This window comes from Callorhinchus milii, unplaced genomic scaffold, assembly GCF_018977255.1.
Source record: "Callorhinchus milii isolate IMCB2004 unplaced genomic scaffold, IMCB_Cmil_1.0 Scaffold24, whole genome shotgun sequence".
NCBI classification, from domain to species: domain Eukaryota; kingdom Metazoa; phylum Chordata; class Chondrichthyes; order Chimaeriformes; family Callorhinchidae; genus Callorhinchus; species Callorhinchus milii.
This window is the reverse complement of record NW_024704765.1, coordinates 8,468,268-8,483,866: the sequence shown is the minus strand read 5'-3', so window position 1 is coordinate 8,483,866 and position 15,599 is coordinate 8,468,268. Positions and strand designations below refer to the sequence as shown.

The 15,599-nt window shown below is 38.6% G+C and overlaps 1 protein-coding gene across 3 annotated transcripts in view; it reads right to left on the bottom strand.

The window, feature by feature from the left end:
- tp73 (tumor protein p73) overlaps positions 1-15,599 on the bottom strand; it is a 45,989-nt gene that overhangs the window by 13,764 nt on the left and 16,626 nt on the right. For 2 of the 3 annotated variants that reach the window (XM_042343481.1, XM_007902092.2), the window contains exons 2-4: positions 13,634-13,729; positions 12,777-12,915; positions 1,585-1,830 (exon numbers count right to left, since the gene is read on the bottom strand). In XM_042343481.1, the coding sequence (XP_042199415.1) occupies positions 1,585-1,830; positions 12,777-12,915; positions 13,634-13,692 (444 nt within the window). In that variant the 5' untranslated portion in view covers positions 13,693-13,729. Of the gene's footprint in view, positions 1-1,584; positions 1,831-12,776; positions 12,916-13,633; positions 13,730-15,599 lie in introns of those variants that run through there. The other variant, NM_001292406.1, reaches the window with a different exon arrangement.

Here is a 15,599-nt window from a genome sequence, read left to right as displayed (position 1 = left end):
GACTTGCTGTTTGTCAATTAGAAGCTGAATCACAATGTAATTAAATGGGTCACCGATATGAAAGTTATTGGCTAAGAACAATTGGGATACCAGCCAGGTGGGTGTTAATGTGACTCACATCTGGCTAGTACAAACAGTTCTTCTAAGCTGAATGCTTGTTTCCTTCCACCTAACCTCGATGCCCTGGCTGCACTGAGGTGAGTGAGTAGCTTAGTTACTGCTGCATTTGGAGGTGAGGATTACAGGCTTAATGCATTTTTTGCTGGGCTCATCTTAAGTGCCACAGGCAACAAATTTTTAGTATCTAATGCCATTTCTGATGGTAGGCAAAATGTCCTCAAAGCGCTGCTGCCCACATCAAGTTCCTTTCAAGTATAATATGTAATGGCAGCAAATGTCCACAAACAACAACACAGTGAATGTCAAAATAACCTGCGCTTTGTTGGGATTTTAGATGTGAAAGAATACCAGGAGAACTCCCTGCTCTCTTTGTATCTTTAATGTCCACATGGACCACTGCACTATTGATGCTGTTTTTGCAGGCCTGTAAAAAATGCCAGGAGATGCTAAGAATGATGGTTGGGGGGGTGGGGTGGGGTGGTAGGAGAGACTAAGATACACATGCAAACATCAGCCTAAACTGTTTTCCCCTAGATTGGTTCCCAGAAGGTATGGAAGGCGCCAGAACTTAAATAGTTAAATTATCCACAACAATTAAAATGTAATGAAAAGTTGCCATCTCCAAATTTTAGCTGAAGTGACTGGCCCTAACAAAGACCCAATCAACAGCTACCCGCTGCTCTCCGTGTCCATACGCAGACATCCACACATGAAGGTGTGCAGCAAATCTGAAACTGCACTTGAGAAAAACATTAATTATCCCATCATTTACCAGCAGACGGAACGCTGCACTTCTCCACTGCACTGAGACAGGATGCTTGCTAGTCTTCAGCAAGTCCAGACAGCCCCTGACAGGAGATAGCACGAACAACATCTAACGTGTGCTTGGATTGTGAGCGTGCCCGGTCTCGTCTCACTGTGAGACCGTCTTTAAAATAAAGAAATGCAACAAGCTTCTTCAGTTGTTAAAACCAATTTTCAGCCTTTACAGCACTTTGTCTTCCCTTGCCAGAGAAAGTATAACCGAACGGGTTTGACCGTTTTGCAAACATTGCCTGATTTTCTTTCAAAAATTGCGGTTTGAAACATTATCATTATCGCAGTAGCAGATTGCTGCCTTTTTGGGCACTTAACGTGCGAGACGCATGCTGGAACCACGGCTGTCATTTAGTAGAGTATCAAAAGCAAGTTTAGGCATTACATTGAAAATAAACTGGAAAAAGTTTGTCTTGAATAAAAATATTAAGATCAGGACAAATATAACATTTGAATAATGCTCAAAACAGGCAATAGACAGAAAACAGAGAACAAAATAATATACTGAGAGTTTGACTGTTCTTGCATTGCTAATATATTGAATTAACAAGAAACATACAGTTGTGATGCGATAACTATAAGTATACAGTTAAAAACAGCGATTAAAAAAATATGTTAACATTGTTTCTATAAAACGATGAGACTCACGGTCCAGGTTGCAGATTTTGCTGTACTTGACTGTTGAAAGGTGACTTCGAATAAGTGGGGTCCTGGGTAGTCTGTGTTGGAAGGGATTGCTGGAGCAGGCGACATGGTGTCAAATGTGGAGCTGGGCTGTGAGTAGGGAGATGGCGTCGGGACATTCGATGTGTGTTCTGAGTTGTAAGGGCTGCCGGAGGATGCTCGGTTGGAGATACTCTGATCCATAGTACTGTTCAGCAAATTAAACTGGGACTAGAGAGGAAAGGGGTGGAGATAAGAAGAGAAACAACCAGGTAAGGACTTGTAACGTGCACTTATTTCAGACTATAAAAACACAGATCAGACAGCTGTCACTACAGCTCCTGGAATCTCTTTTTTTCTTTCTTTCCTCTTGTAACAACTTGTCAAATAATTAATCTTAAATATATCATTCAGACAAATATGAAGAGAAAAATGCCTTCTTTTCCTCTAGTTTTTAAATCAACCAACATTTCTAAATGCTCTGAACTTTTGGTACGATTTATTTTGCCTTTTGACTGACATTTACTGCTGCCCTGGGCTGACGTTCTGTACACATGGTTCTCTTTAGATTTAATTCAGAGGACAAGCAGGAGAGAAATGTTGCTGAAATGAATAAACCAAATTATATAAAACACATTTCACTTAAAAAAGTATATACACCTTTGGTGACAAGTCCTGAGAAAACAAAGCCCAGAACCTTTGTGCATTTTGATAATCAAATAGAAAAGTGGATGAAGAAAGCCCTTTGACCCATTTGATCTCATCTTTTCAATTCCTACTATCTCCCATTGCAGCATGGAGTGGTTTCTTAAATGAGTCCAGTGCCCTGGTAATCCCATTCTAGCAGCTGATTACAAATTCTTGATTGCTATCCTAAAATTGACCTTCACATCCTTAAACCTATAGACCCACCTGCTCTCTTTTTGTATTGGAAACTGAAGACAAATCCTTCTAACAACAAAATTTGAATGATTCCCTGTGTGTGTGGGCAGGGATGGTTCGAGGCATGTGAAGACCCAAACAAGGAAAAGGAAGAATTATAAATGCCAGGACAGAAGTAATAGTATTTTACAAAACTGTGCACTAAGTTTATTAATAGCTGTGGCTGTGTCAATGTAATCAGTCACCTTGCTCTGGAAATGGAGGCAAAATTAGTGAAGTGGAAAGATGCTGAAAACCCCCTGTTTAACCTGTGATTTGTTTCCATTTCACTTAGCTTTACTATGGTGGCTTGTCCAGTATTTTCAGCTGGTCCCGGTGCATCGCGTCTCACAAATACAACACAGAAAGGTTTGCAATTTACCCTGTGAATTGGTTAATACTACAGTATCTGAATATAAGGACATGCTTAGCAACATCCAGAATTGCACAAGTTAATTAACTCCACCTGGAACTGTCCTGTGAGTAGTAATTGGGGGTAATTTTGCACTGATCACTATAAATAAAAAGAATCAGTTTGCCCATCTGCAACAACAACAAAACTAGATTTATATAGCGCCTTTCACGTCCCAAGACGCTGGAATCCTGGAGTCTGGAGTTAAGGTCCACAGTTATCTAGGAATACTGAGAGTCAGTTAGTACTTGGAATCACAGAGAGATGGAGAACCAATAACATTGCAAACTCCAATTCTCCAAAGGTAACAACATATCCGAGCATCAGAATTCATTCAATCCTCATCTGCAGCTCATCTTTTTCTGTGACAAGCTCCAAACACCACGCACATCTCATTCATTCACTCTTTAAAACAACAGTGATCTTTCCTCTCTACACATTAGATAAAAAAAACTTTTACAACAAAGCCAACGAGGGCTTTTACCTTCTTCTTAATGTAATACATTGTTCAGTCTTGTTCGTCTGATTCCAAAAGTCAGGCAGCACTAATAATTATTGTATTCCAATTTCAGACAGATAACAAAAGTGAGCAGTTTCAAATGCTGCTGCAAACTTTTTTGTTCTTTTATTCCTTTTTTACCTGTGATTTGTCTTGTAGCCCACTTTCCCCCCTTTCTCCTTAGCGCTGCCTGCTTGGACTGACAGCATTGATAGGCTCATCCAGGTAACGAAGCACTGAATAATTACTGCATAACTTCTACCCAGACAAAAACACAGGTGCAGGTAGGTACATGCACAGAAAATAGTCGTGAGTATGCAAACATTGTCCCTTCAAGCACAATAATATCAGGAATTAACAAAGATTAAAGGTCACAAGCAACGATTACATGTCTCTCATCAAGATATATACAATTACTACACTTGGAACATAAATTATCCTTAACACGTAATCATGTTTTATTCTTTTATTCATCATAAGAAAATAGCTTTGAAGGGGCATTGGATCAAATATTTGCTGTATCTTAAATCAGTCCAGTGTCTTGGTAATCCCGTTCGATTACATAAGAGACACATGTCGCCAGGGGAGGGAGGAGCAGCAGCGAGAGTCAGATTTGTAACCTTAAAATCATTCATCTGTCCCTGGTACTCTGCCACTAGCTTTCTCTTGGTCAAGCTGTTAATGTAGAAGAAGTTAATAACTGAAACCTTTAGTCAGTTATAGTATGACAGAGACAACTCCTGGGCCCTCAATGCTCAAGTATGTTCCAGGCAAAGGTGGTCCTGGAAGGAAATGAATGAATCCAGGAGATATGGATAATTCAGTGGAGGGAAGTGTAGGAAGGAAGACTGGAATCCAGCTGGAACAAAGCGCAAATAGCAACATAAGACACTGATTTAATAGAAGAGCATCCTCATGGAAGAAGTGCTTTGCAAACTTGCAAACATAATACCTAAGATCATCAAAACGTATTGTGGGTTTATTTGCGTGTGATGCTATTGAAATGAGGACGACATGTGCCTCTTCTGTCTATTCTACTCATCGTAAAACTTTCATGAAGACCAATACTTATCTGAACTTTTGCTCATTTCTGTTTATTTGATTTTTTTTCCCCCAAAAGAATCAGTCCCGCTGAGATCAGACAAGTTTTTAAGATGGATGGTGACTGAAGGAAAGCAGTTTCTCCTTTCTGGACAGTCAAAAGGAGGCATTTGCTTCCTTCTGAATAAACACCTGGCAACTAAGTTGGAAAAGACCAGAGAGCGCTCTCTGCTGATAAGCAGTGAGATGAGCAGGGTTGCATGCAGCATTCTGTTCACTAATTTTTTTCTATTCATTCAGCTTTTCTTCAGCAGCAGAAGCTCCTGATATAGATTGTTGATGGTCACGGAGAGCAGACAGGAATCTAAATAAACATGAACATCACTGAACAATAAAATCTGATAGGTTTAAGGCTGGAGTTGTGAGTGAAGAATCGCCTATCTTTTTATCACACCTTCTCTAGTTACTTTTATTTCAAAGACTAAAATCCTCAATGGCTAATGTTTTTGTCTTAACACCTGCAAAAAGGCAGCTGTAGAAATTCACCTAAAACCATTGAAATTGAGCAAAGATCAAAACGTAAAGGACTCGGGTCTATGATTGATACATGTAGAGTGTTCTAAAAGTTGTTGAACGACTCCACAAATGTTCCCAGATACTGGGAAAAGGCACCCCATTTACCTACAAAAGAATCCTATAATCAGCTTCAAAATGCAAAACTTGGGAGTCAAATTAAGAGTTCACGTGCCATGTCATTTCATGAGATACAGAACTTGACAAACCTGAAAGGGAACTTTTATTTTGTTCTGTTGGCTTGCCTAATATCTGTGGAATTTTAAGGTATAAATCAGCGTATTTTAATATTGAAGGAGTTCAGAGAAAGCAAAGGAGAAGGTAAAAGAAGATGAAACCAAAGAACGATTTTGGAAACTTGTTGGAAGGCTTCTTGCAAGCAGAGGTGTAAATGTTTATAGATTTGATATATACGAGTCAAAGACAGATAAAGGAAAGGTATCAGAAGTTAGTGTAATTTCAATGAAAAGCAATGAAAAGTTAAACAACCTGTAACTCGTTAGAAATGGAAGACAATATTAGAGGATCCAAAGAGACTGTCAGTCAGCAGGGTAATTAACGCAGTCAAATCGTTGGTCAATGCTCCACAGTGAGACACTGTGAATCATCTGGTTAAAGGTGATATTGTACTGCTTCCATTCTCACACGGATTTATGCCAAAGACAACAAACGCTGACTTGTTACCAGAGCCCATTGTAGACTTTATTTACTTAATGTGAATATTCGAAAGTTACTGTTAATCTCATAAATATTGTGGCATTAGATTGAACCCAGTCTATGAGATATTTGGTGTAGTGGAAGAATTTTATCAACATATGTATAATCATCTTAAATAAAGTAATAATAATAATAATAATCCTTGCATTTGATATAGCGCTTTTCACGTCGGGAGGACGTCCCAAAGCGCTTCACAGAACATACTGCAAAGTGAATTGACTGTATATTTGTGGGCGAACGCGGCAGCCAATTGCGCACAGCAATGTCCCACAAACAGTCGTAGATTGAAAATGAGTTTAGTTGGACCATTGTGGATACATTCTGGATACTGCATGGGCCAAATGCACAACAAAGTCCTTCTCATCTGTCCAAAAAGTGTCGTTGATTCTATGATCTTCGGTAAATTTATTAACCAGTTGAGAATAAGATGCACTGGCTCACTGAGGTTAGTAACTTTACAAACCATGACAGAATCATGCCCAGGATTTCATGTGTAGGACATATCCCCACCCCCTCCCTCCTGCAGTCCCAGGATTTGAGACCTCCCTTCCATTCAAAATCAATTACATAAATACCTCAGCTACAGAGTCCTGTATTACAACACAGTTCAGCTGCATTGAGCACTGATGTCATTACCATAATCAAGGCTCTTAAACTAACTAAACTCCCTGCTTCCAAAAGGCACGGATTGCAGGTCAATAACGAAGCCACAATCATCTCAATAGAATCTCTTGGAGCTGGTTGACTGCCATGACCAAGTGTGGCTAAAACAATGTTTGACCTTAGCTAAAAAAGGCTGAGAAGTGATTACATTATAGGCTGGTCTCTAAGTAACTCCCACACATGCCTCATTGCAAAATGCTTGGCTCTCAGAGGAGACCATTTTCTAATGAGGGTGGAGTGGGTTTTGCAATGATTCAAATTAAGTGGTTTAAATGGAGCTTAGCTATTATCTGCAGGCTATGATTGTATGGCACTGTCTTGGTCTGCAGTTCATGGTTCCAGTGAAAGGCAGATGGGGTCTCATTAAACACCGGCCTTACTTCTCAAACCACAGCACCATTGATTTGAACGGCAAATGAACATAGATCTCTTGTACAGAACCAACCAGGATTATTGTGCATCAATGGTTCTTAGACTTTCTACTCTAAGTTGACATCTCCTGATCCCTCCCTACTAATGTTACAAAGCCAGTGACTTTCTCCCTAAACTTTCTCTTTTAATGAATGCTGTTGGGCTACAGTTCTACAAGCACCACCATCTGTCCCCATATCACATTCAAGTGACCAATTTTCATGTAGTGAGTCTGGTACATGAGCTGCACACATATGGACTGACATTCCAGAGCATCTGGATAGCGCTCAGAAGCACAAATACTTGCCAATTTTCCCTGCCTTAATCCAGGGATGTTGAGGCACATTGCTGCACACAGATCAGCTAACTCAGCACACAGTCCGGAAAACAAACAAGTCCTCTGGTCTGAATGGCTCAGTGTATTTACTCTCTATACCGAATAGCCTTATACAGCATCTCCATCAATGACGTTGTCTTAGTCCAGTATCTCAGACATCAGATTATAATGAAGCTCTGCATGAGTTCTGATGCCAAGGGATGTAAGTAGTGCTTCCTGCACTCTGTGGACTGAAGGGCACTTGAAGCCTTAATGTTCAAAATAATGGTAGGTGGATGTCATCAAGGTTACTTTCCATCTGTATCTTCTCTGTCATGTTTCTCTGTAGCCCAGGTGTGCCGATTGTCCTTAGGTTTTGATTCAAGTAGGATGTTATGTGGAGTCCTGTAGCTTAGTGGTTAGAGCACTCGCCTTGCAAGCGAGTCACCTGGGTTCAATTCCAAGCAGGGCGAAACCTTGGGCAAGTTTCCTTACTCCACACGCCTAATAAATAATCCCTCCAAAACAAAACAATAATAATTTGGTCATTTTCAATCCATGACTGCTTTTGGGACACTGCTGTGCACAATTGGCTGCCGCGTTTCACCCACAAATATATGGTCAATCCACTTTACAGTCTATTCCAGTCTATTCTGTGAAGCGCTTTGAGAAGACGTGAAAAGCGCTATATCAAATGCAAGGATTATTATTATTAGTATGTGGTTTGTTTTTTCTCTAGAATAGCGGCTGTGAATTTAGAAATGGATTATGGGAACAAATGCTGCTGCCTTTCATGCTGACCTACAGAGAGCACCAGTATCTTTACATGGAGTAAAACTATAGCACAAAACATTTTAGCAGGTTTTCGTTTGGAGTGCGCCTAAAATGCAGTACATTCAATGATGGGCTACAGCAACCAGTGTCTCTTAGCTGAGACAAATTTGTTTCTAGGCTGCTCAAAGCACTTTTTGAAAAAATAAAAGTACTAGATATTGAATGCGGCGGAATGGAAACAATTGTTGGAAAAGCCACAGCTTAGCAGATGCTCAGGCATCTCTGGCAGAGTGAATGGAAAACGATCTGGAGATAATATGGGTAGGGGCATAGTAGTCAATTGGGAATACCCATAGGATCTATGCAAAAACAAAAAAATCACAGTGAACAGAGCAGCCTTCTCTCACTGCGGAGTATTTGACAAGAGAAAGTGAATATTCAGCACCTGTGATCTACATAAACATGAACCATTTAAAAGGCCTTGACTTTTTAAAAGAACATAGCTTTCCATGGCTTGCTCGTGTTGAATTAGCTATTTTCAGCTAAGCAACAGATAAGGCACTACAATTGGCGATAGTGTACCTAGGTTGAAGATGGAATCAGGGATGTGTTTCATCAAACAGAATTAACAAACAGGTGAAACACACATTAGGATGATTATAAAGGGCACTAAAAGGAGATAGAATTACTTGTGTTTTAAGATTTAAGAAGAATTGAAATAGAAAAATGCATTGTGAGGTTTGCCATTAGAATTGAGTAAATCATTCAAGAATGATCCTGACATTATCATGCCTCCTACTCTTTTGATTCTTAATCCACTGACAAAAACTGCCAAGACATGAGAAAGGAAAAACAAATAAAATGATTCTGATAACACACAGCCCGGAATTCATTAGTAAGTTACTGAAGGTACAAATTGTAACTTTGAAATTGGTCTTTTTCTTCATTACTTAACTCCTTGACTCCCTAATGTATGTGAAAAACTATTTGTTTAAGGAATGAAGACTTTTCACCCAGAGCAGGTAAATTATTGCAATTTTCTTCAGAAGTGTCAGTGATTTGCCCAAAAGGAGCTAGGTAATCCTTTTGTATAATCCTGTTGAACATTTTTTTTGTTGGATAATCTATAACTATAGGATCTCTATTAGACTATTGCCTGAATATGGTAGTGTAGCACCCTTCAGGATGATTTGAAACACACCAAATTAAATCCAATGCAACATCCCAAATCACCAATCAGAACTTAGGAGACAACTTGGAACCTTCAATATGATTGATCAGCAAGAATACAGCAAGTTTAAAAGTAATTGGTGACCATCAGCACCATAGTGTGGCCCTCTTCTGTGATTAGACTCATATTAGCTCCGCACTGTATATAAATATATTATACATTAATCTCAGTTGTGGTGTTACCTAATTACCTAGCAACATGACTAAAGGACCCAAGAACAGCAACCAATCCATTCGCTAGTTGTACCTAGAAACAAGCAACAGTTATAGATCATGGAAAAAGAATATTTATTTTAAAGTTGAATATAAAGTGTAGCCACCTACCGTTGTGTAGTGTTGAGTTGCGTCACTTATGTAAAGCATTTTAGTATTCCCCAAATCTGGGTGCAGCTGGGACTGTTTCCACTTCACTTGTCATCCAGGTACTGGAGGGACCTTTTTTTTTAATAAATATCCTTTCTTAAATGAACATACTGCAGGATTTACAGCAAAACTTACTGATCTGTACCAGCTGAGGTAAGGGACATATGAAGCAGGTAGATGCAGTTGGGCAGCCCGGGTCGCTTTTCCATCTCTTCCTATCTCTCTTCCTTTCTCTCTCTCTGTCTCTCTCTTTCAATCCTCTCTCCTGACTGCATCTAACAACAAAAAACTTGGACCTCCCCCCTTTTCCTCATCACGATTCAATAACTACAGGCAGGCCCAGGCTTGCCCAAGATGTTGGGACTATACCATTTCACAACAGCGGTGACAGAGGGGCTCCGTTAATTAAAAAGGCATTATTTCATTGTCCGCAGTACTTGTTAATGTTTGTCGTCTTACTTCCAAGGAGCAATATCAGACAACTGACTCCTAAGACTGGACAATGAAAATGACCCTTTTATTTTTGGCTGCTTTTTAAGCAGCATTGAGTGTTGACCGCAAGACCAAATTCAGATCGATTCCCTGATGTCTCTATCTAGAAATCTTTTATATTTCTTGGAATTTACGCGATTTTAATAATATATTAATCCAACATAATCAATTTGATGGAAATACAAGTACAAGACATTCAATAGTGGGAGAGGTCAAGCCACATCCAATATTCTGTACTTTGTAGTAGTTTACCGTTTCTCTTGAGTCTCAAATACACAAGACACTGATATTTGGTTCTCACAACTTTACATACGATTTAAATCAAAACTATCCAATCAGACAAGTGGATTCTCACTCACTTAGATTAGTCTATTATCAGGTGTAGTGGACATTGTACTGTGTCAGTCTGTGTATGGTCACATATCACAGGTCAATCTGATAATATTACATGTTAAGTCACGAGATAAGTTTATAACCATTGTTTCAACTGGTGTCCTGGCACGATTCCCTAAGATAAAATTGGTCATTCGCTTCATGGCTGCTTGTGATATATTGCTGTGAGTAAATTGGCTGCCATATCACTTACAAAATACAGTCATTATATTTTACAAACAATACTCTGAGCCATTCTGATGACATGAAAAGGTGCTATATCAATTGCAAGGATTATTATTATTAATTATTGTTGTTGTATACCACCCAATTTCTTGTTCTACTCCTTCAAGGAGGTCGAATAGTAATGGTGGGAAATGACTGTGTGTGAAGATAAAAAACTAGAGAGGTGTAAACGGCAACTAAATTATGAATGGCTGTGTAATAATTCTCAGTGGAGCCCTCTAGTGAAAAATAATAAAAGTAACCAATCAGACTCAAGGGAAATGCCTTGAATCATCTTCAAGATTAGTATTCTTTGCAAAAAAATTAAAATAAATGAGTATTTTCTCTCTCTTTCCTTAGGTTTCCTCAGGCCATGTACTGGTCCCTGGTAAAGCAGATGCAGATCGCTTGTTCCCACGTGTCTAGCAGTAACAATATTAATAATAATCCTTGCATTTGATATAGCGCCTTATCATGTCTTCGAGACATCTCAAAGTGCTTCACAGAGTATACTGTAAAGTGAATTGGGTATATATTTGGTTTGCGAAAGTGTACACAGAGCAGTAGAGATTATGCTATGTTGGTATAAATACCATATATTTCTTATATTACTGAAAGATAAACAGAATAGGTTCCGTTACTAACAATTATCTTTTTTTTACTATATTTCCAGGACATGTTGGCTCAAGACAAACCTTTTATAAGTGAAGATGTTTTGCTTTAACCAGCATCTGACTCTATTTAAGTTGAGCAGATATCCATTAATTTATCAATACATATCCAGATTCCTTGCAGTCGAACCTTAAAGTAATTTGCCAACACATTATTTTATAATTAAACTCCCACTGATTTAAACAAAGTTTGTATTTCATATGACAGAGTAGCTTAACTCCCTCACTCAGTATTCAGCTTGTGGCTGTTTTGGCCGCTACAGATGGTTTAACAGAGTTCCTTGCCAACAAGCTTGTGGCCCATAATTGGTTGTCAAAAGATGCCTAGATTCTGCCTTTTTCCAACCACTCCCCCAACTGAGGACTTAGATTCCCTTTCTTATAAAATTTTTAGTGGGAATGTTATGATTTGGGAGAGAAAGGTTCACATACTGAAGGGAATTTGATTTCAGTGGAGTAGAATAACTTCAAATGCAAATGTGTGTCATTTTAAATGGCATTTTCTTCCAGTAAATTGCCTTTCAAGCTAATTTGATTGTAGAGGCAAAGCACAAGGACATGAAGTGATCATTAGGTTGTTAATCTTGTTTTGGTTTACACATGCATTAGTTATACTAAAAGCTATGATTAAATGTACAAAAACCTGTTGAAAATGTTTGTGATTCAGCAGACGTAGTGCCTGTAGTGGCAGATTCTTACTCTGCCAGCTATTGCTGTGCTCTTTTCCAAATAAGCAGTCTCTTGCTATTTCCCAAAATGAAGCTGGCCCAAAACTTCCAGTATGTTAGCACAGATGTTTAAGTAAGGTTGCATCCATGTGTGAGTACACATGTGATTCTGGCTCTACATTTATGTCTACATATTTATGTATATATTTAGACACTTATTACATATTTAAATGTAAACATTTAGATGTGGGGATGGATGTCTGAGAAGGTGCATTATGTTCGGGCAAATTGGATCACTGTACTTATTTTTACATTGTCTGAAGCTGCTGATTCTTTTGGAGGCCACGTAAGATATTTTGCTGTAAACACACACCTTGCAATTTTCTTGCTTTCCCCTTTCCTGTACTTTGTCACAATTATTGTGATTATTAAGGTGCTTGACAGTTTTCACAATAGAAGGTGCAGTTTACAGTGTTTACATAAGAACATAAAACTTGGTGTGAGATAATGTAATTTGGCCCATCAAATTCACTCTTACAACCCACAAAATAGTCATTCCACTTTATAGTATATCCTGTAAAGCACTTTGAGATATCCTCCCAATGTGAAAGGCGCTATATAGAATGCAGTTTTAATTACATAAATGAAATACACAGAAAACCTAAACTATATTCCAATGGAAAGCTCCCAGTACATGCTCTATGAACCACAAACATTCTGAGGACACACCAGACTTCCATGTCATTACCCTGAGGAACATAGTGAGTTGATCTTCATCAGGACTTCATCCAAGCCAACAAAAGTGATATGAAGGGCTTAAATTACTCACCATCACAGATTCATTCATGTCTCTCATCTGGAACACATCCATGCAAACCTCGGTCCGGTTCTGTGGCAAGTTAGGGACAGCTTCATTGTTGCCAGAGAGGTTGGTTTGGGGGATATCAAAATAAGTGCTGTCTGGCTCTCTGAAACAACGGAAACAATGTCATAGTTCACCAGTGAATTTGATCACTTATTTTTTAGGTGATTAACCATCAGCAATTATTTAGTTTCTTTAAGATATGACTTTTACACTAGTTGTATTTTTGACATACAAATATCTGGATTAATTCCCCCAATAACTAAATGAGTTTATTCAGCGAGTAGCTGACCCATACAGACTGTGAAGGTCCCAGGTTTGATCACCTGAATTGGCTGAGTATCTGATCTCAGCTGGGTAGAAGTAGGGACACTACAACTGACCTTGGGAATCTGTTTGGGGAACCAAGTATTGAGAATAAAGGAACATTTGTCATATAAGAGGGAAATCAGATAGTTACTCATTCTTATGTATCTCAACAATAACAACCACAACAAATGCTCTTGAGGCGCTCCCCACGTAAAGGCTGCTATATAAACACAATTTGTTGTTGTTTACCTCACAAGTTATGGAACCCAGGGGGAAGGTCCCTTGTCCATCCTTTTAGTTGGACAATAGTGCATCATACAGTGGGACCTAAAAAGAGAGGGCAACATGCCTAAAATTTGTTTGACTTGGAGGACATGGGCAACTTCATATACTTTCTTCAATGCAAGTATATAACTGAAAGGAATTTGCAAAGCATGAAGCTTGAAGGAGGTTGCCTGAGGACAGATAGAATGGATTGGGTTAAAGCTAAAAGATGCATTAAAACCCACACTTACAGACTGCTCCAGAGATTTTCAAATGTGTGGCCTTCATCAGCTGGTGAAGATTGAGCCATCTTGGCTGGAGAATGGTCAAATGATGGATAAATTACTCTGTGACCAGAAAAAAAAACATGTTAAAAAATGCTGAAGCAGTAAATGATTAACTAGTGCTTGATTCTCTGTGTAAATAAATGGTTATTCTTAGTATCTGCCCTAAACTATATCTTCAACTACTCTTATCATCTGGTGATGCCAGATAAAGATTAAGTTCAGATGTTATGACCCCATATTATAGCTTGAACCTTTGCTCTCTTATCCTGCTGCACTGGGATATCTGAATGTATTGATCTGGGTTTACTTTCTCTATTCTGTTAAAAATATCATAAATATATTATATAGTGTATGTAAGGTTCTTTTGGAGACATTATTTTCACACACATTTTCCAGCAGAGTTGATTAAATACTGAGTTGAAACTTTGGCTCATTTCCACCTCACGCAGGAGGCCTGAGGCTAATTTCAGTGTCCCAACTGCCAAACTCACTGGGGCCTTTGAAGTGCCTTCACCAACTGAACCATCAAGGGAACCCTATAAAAAGGTCTTCAGCGTTGACATCAAAAAAAAGTATATAGCCAATCAAAATAGTGCCAATGAGTTAAAGCGCTTATTGTTTGTAGATGGGAGTGACAATTCCAACTTTGATCCACTGTTGAGTTGTTAACAGAAAAGTTTTGAACCGTTTGGAAAATGTGTACATGTTAATTTTCACCTGGTAGAGAGGAGGTGTCAAACTCTCTTATGTTTCTGTGGCAGTTTGGCTTTGTTTGTTTGAGAATTAAGCTTCCCAATAACTGTTTTGTTGCCTGGGTGCAAGTTGTGCTATGATTCATACCATTGTTAGCCTATCTTGTTGGTATATTATTTTCTGTTATTATCTTGTGATTCTGTACAGAGTAAACCACAACTATTTTTTGTTATTATAAAAACAAGATCCCACTACTTGTCTTGTTATCAGAAGTGATTTACAAATCCAAGGATTTGTAAAGGAAAAGAGAACCAGATTTGGTTACACTGAAGCTCCAAAGTAATGTATTGACTAGTTATATGATAACAATTGTGCTATCTGTAAGTCAATATTGTTCACTTAGGAACCATATGTATCTGTTATATCTCATGCAGCCAACATAGGTTAATCATCCGAACTCTATACTTAATTGCAATCAGATATTAATATTTCTGAAAGGCCTCTAGAGGTCCTCAGTGTGTGACGATACAAACTGAGCAGGGAATATTGGGAGAGGTGATCTTTGCCAACCTTGCACAAGCCCAAACCTGCCCAGAAGGTTTGTATCACCCTTTATCTGCACCTTATCCACCTGTTCACATTTCTCTCTCCAGGGACCCGGGAGAATAAAACATTACTACACACCTGAGCCCAAACTAACCTTGACTGGAAACATAGGATCAAAACCAGCCAGGCTCTCAAATCTGCCTTTTCAGTCTCTCGCCGCACAATAGTTTTAACATCTGCAACTCTGTTAGATAGCTTCTTTGGGTTTTGCCATTACAACCGTATAGCCAACGTGTAAACTTTTCCAGTTGAATTGTCAAATCAATTTACAAAATACATTTACTGGATCTCCACATTTCCCAAGGCCTATTTACTTTGTTCCTAAATATTCCACAATGCTTCTCACTGTTGATCAATGTGCTGTACATCAATGAGGACATGGCATGCCCAAATTCCATTAAAGTATAAAATATAATTTCTATAGATAAATAATCTCAACATTTGAGATTAGAATCAAGTCTGATAAAGAGAAATGTTTAGTTAAAAGAATTCAATATGATGCCTTCATTAACGAGTCTCAATATTATACAAAAACTGAAAATTCAGGCTTTTTCCCTTTAATAGACTTCACGCAGAAACATTTTATTTGAACTGTAAGTGATGGATGAAGAGGCTCAGCTGAAGATCCTGA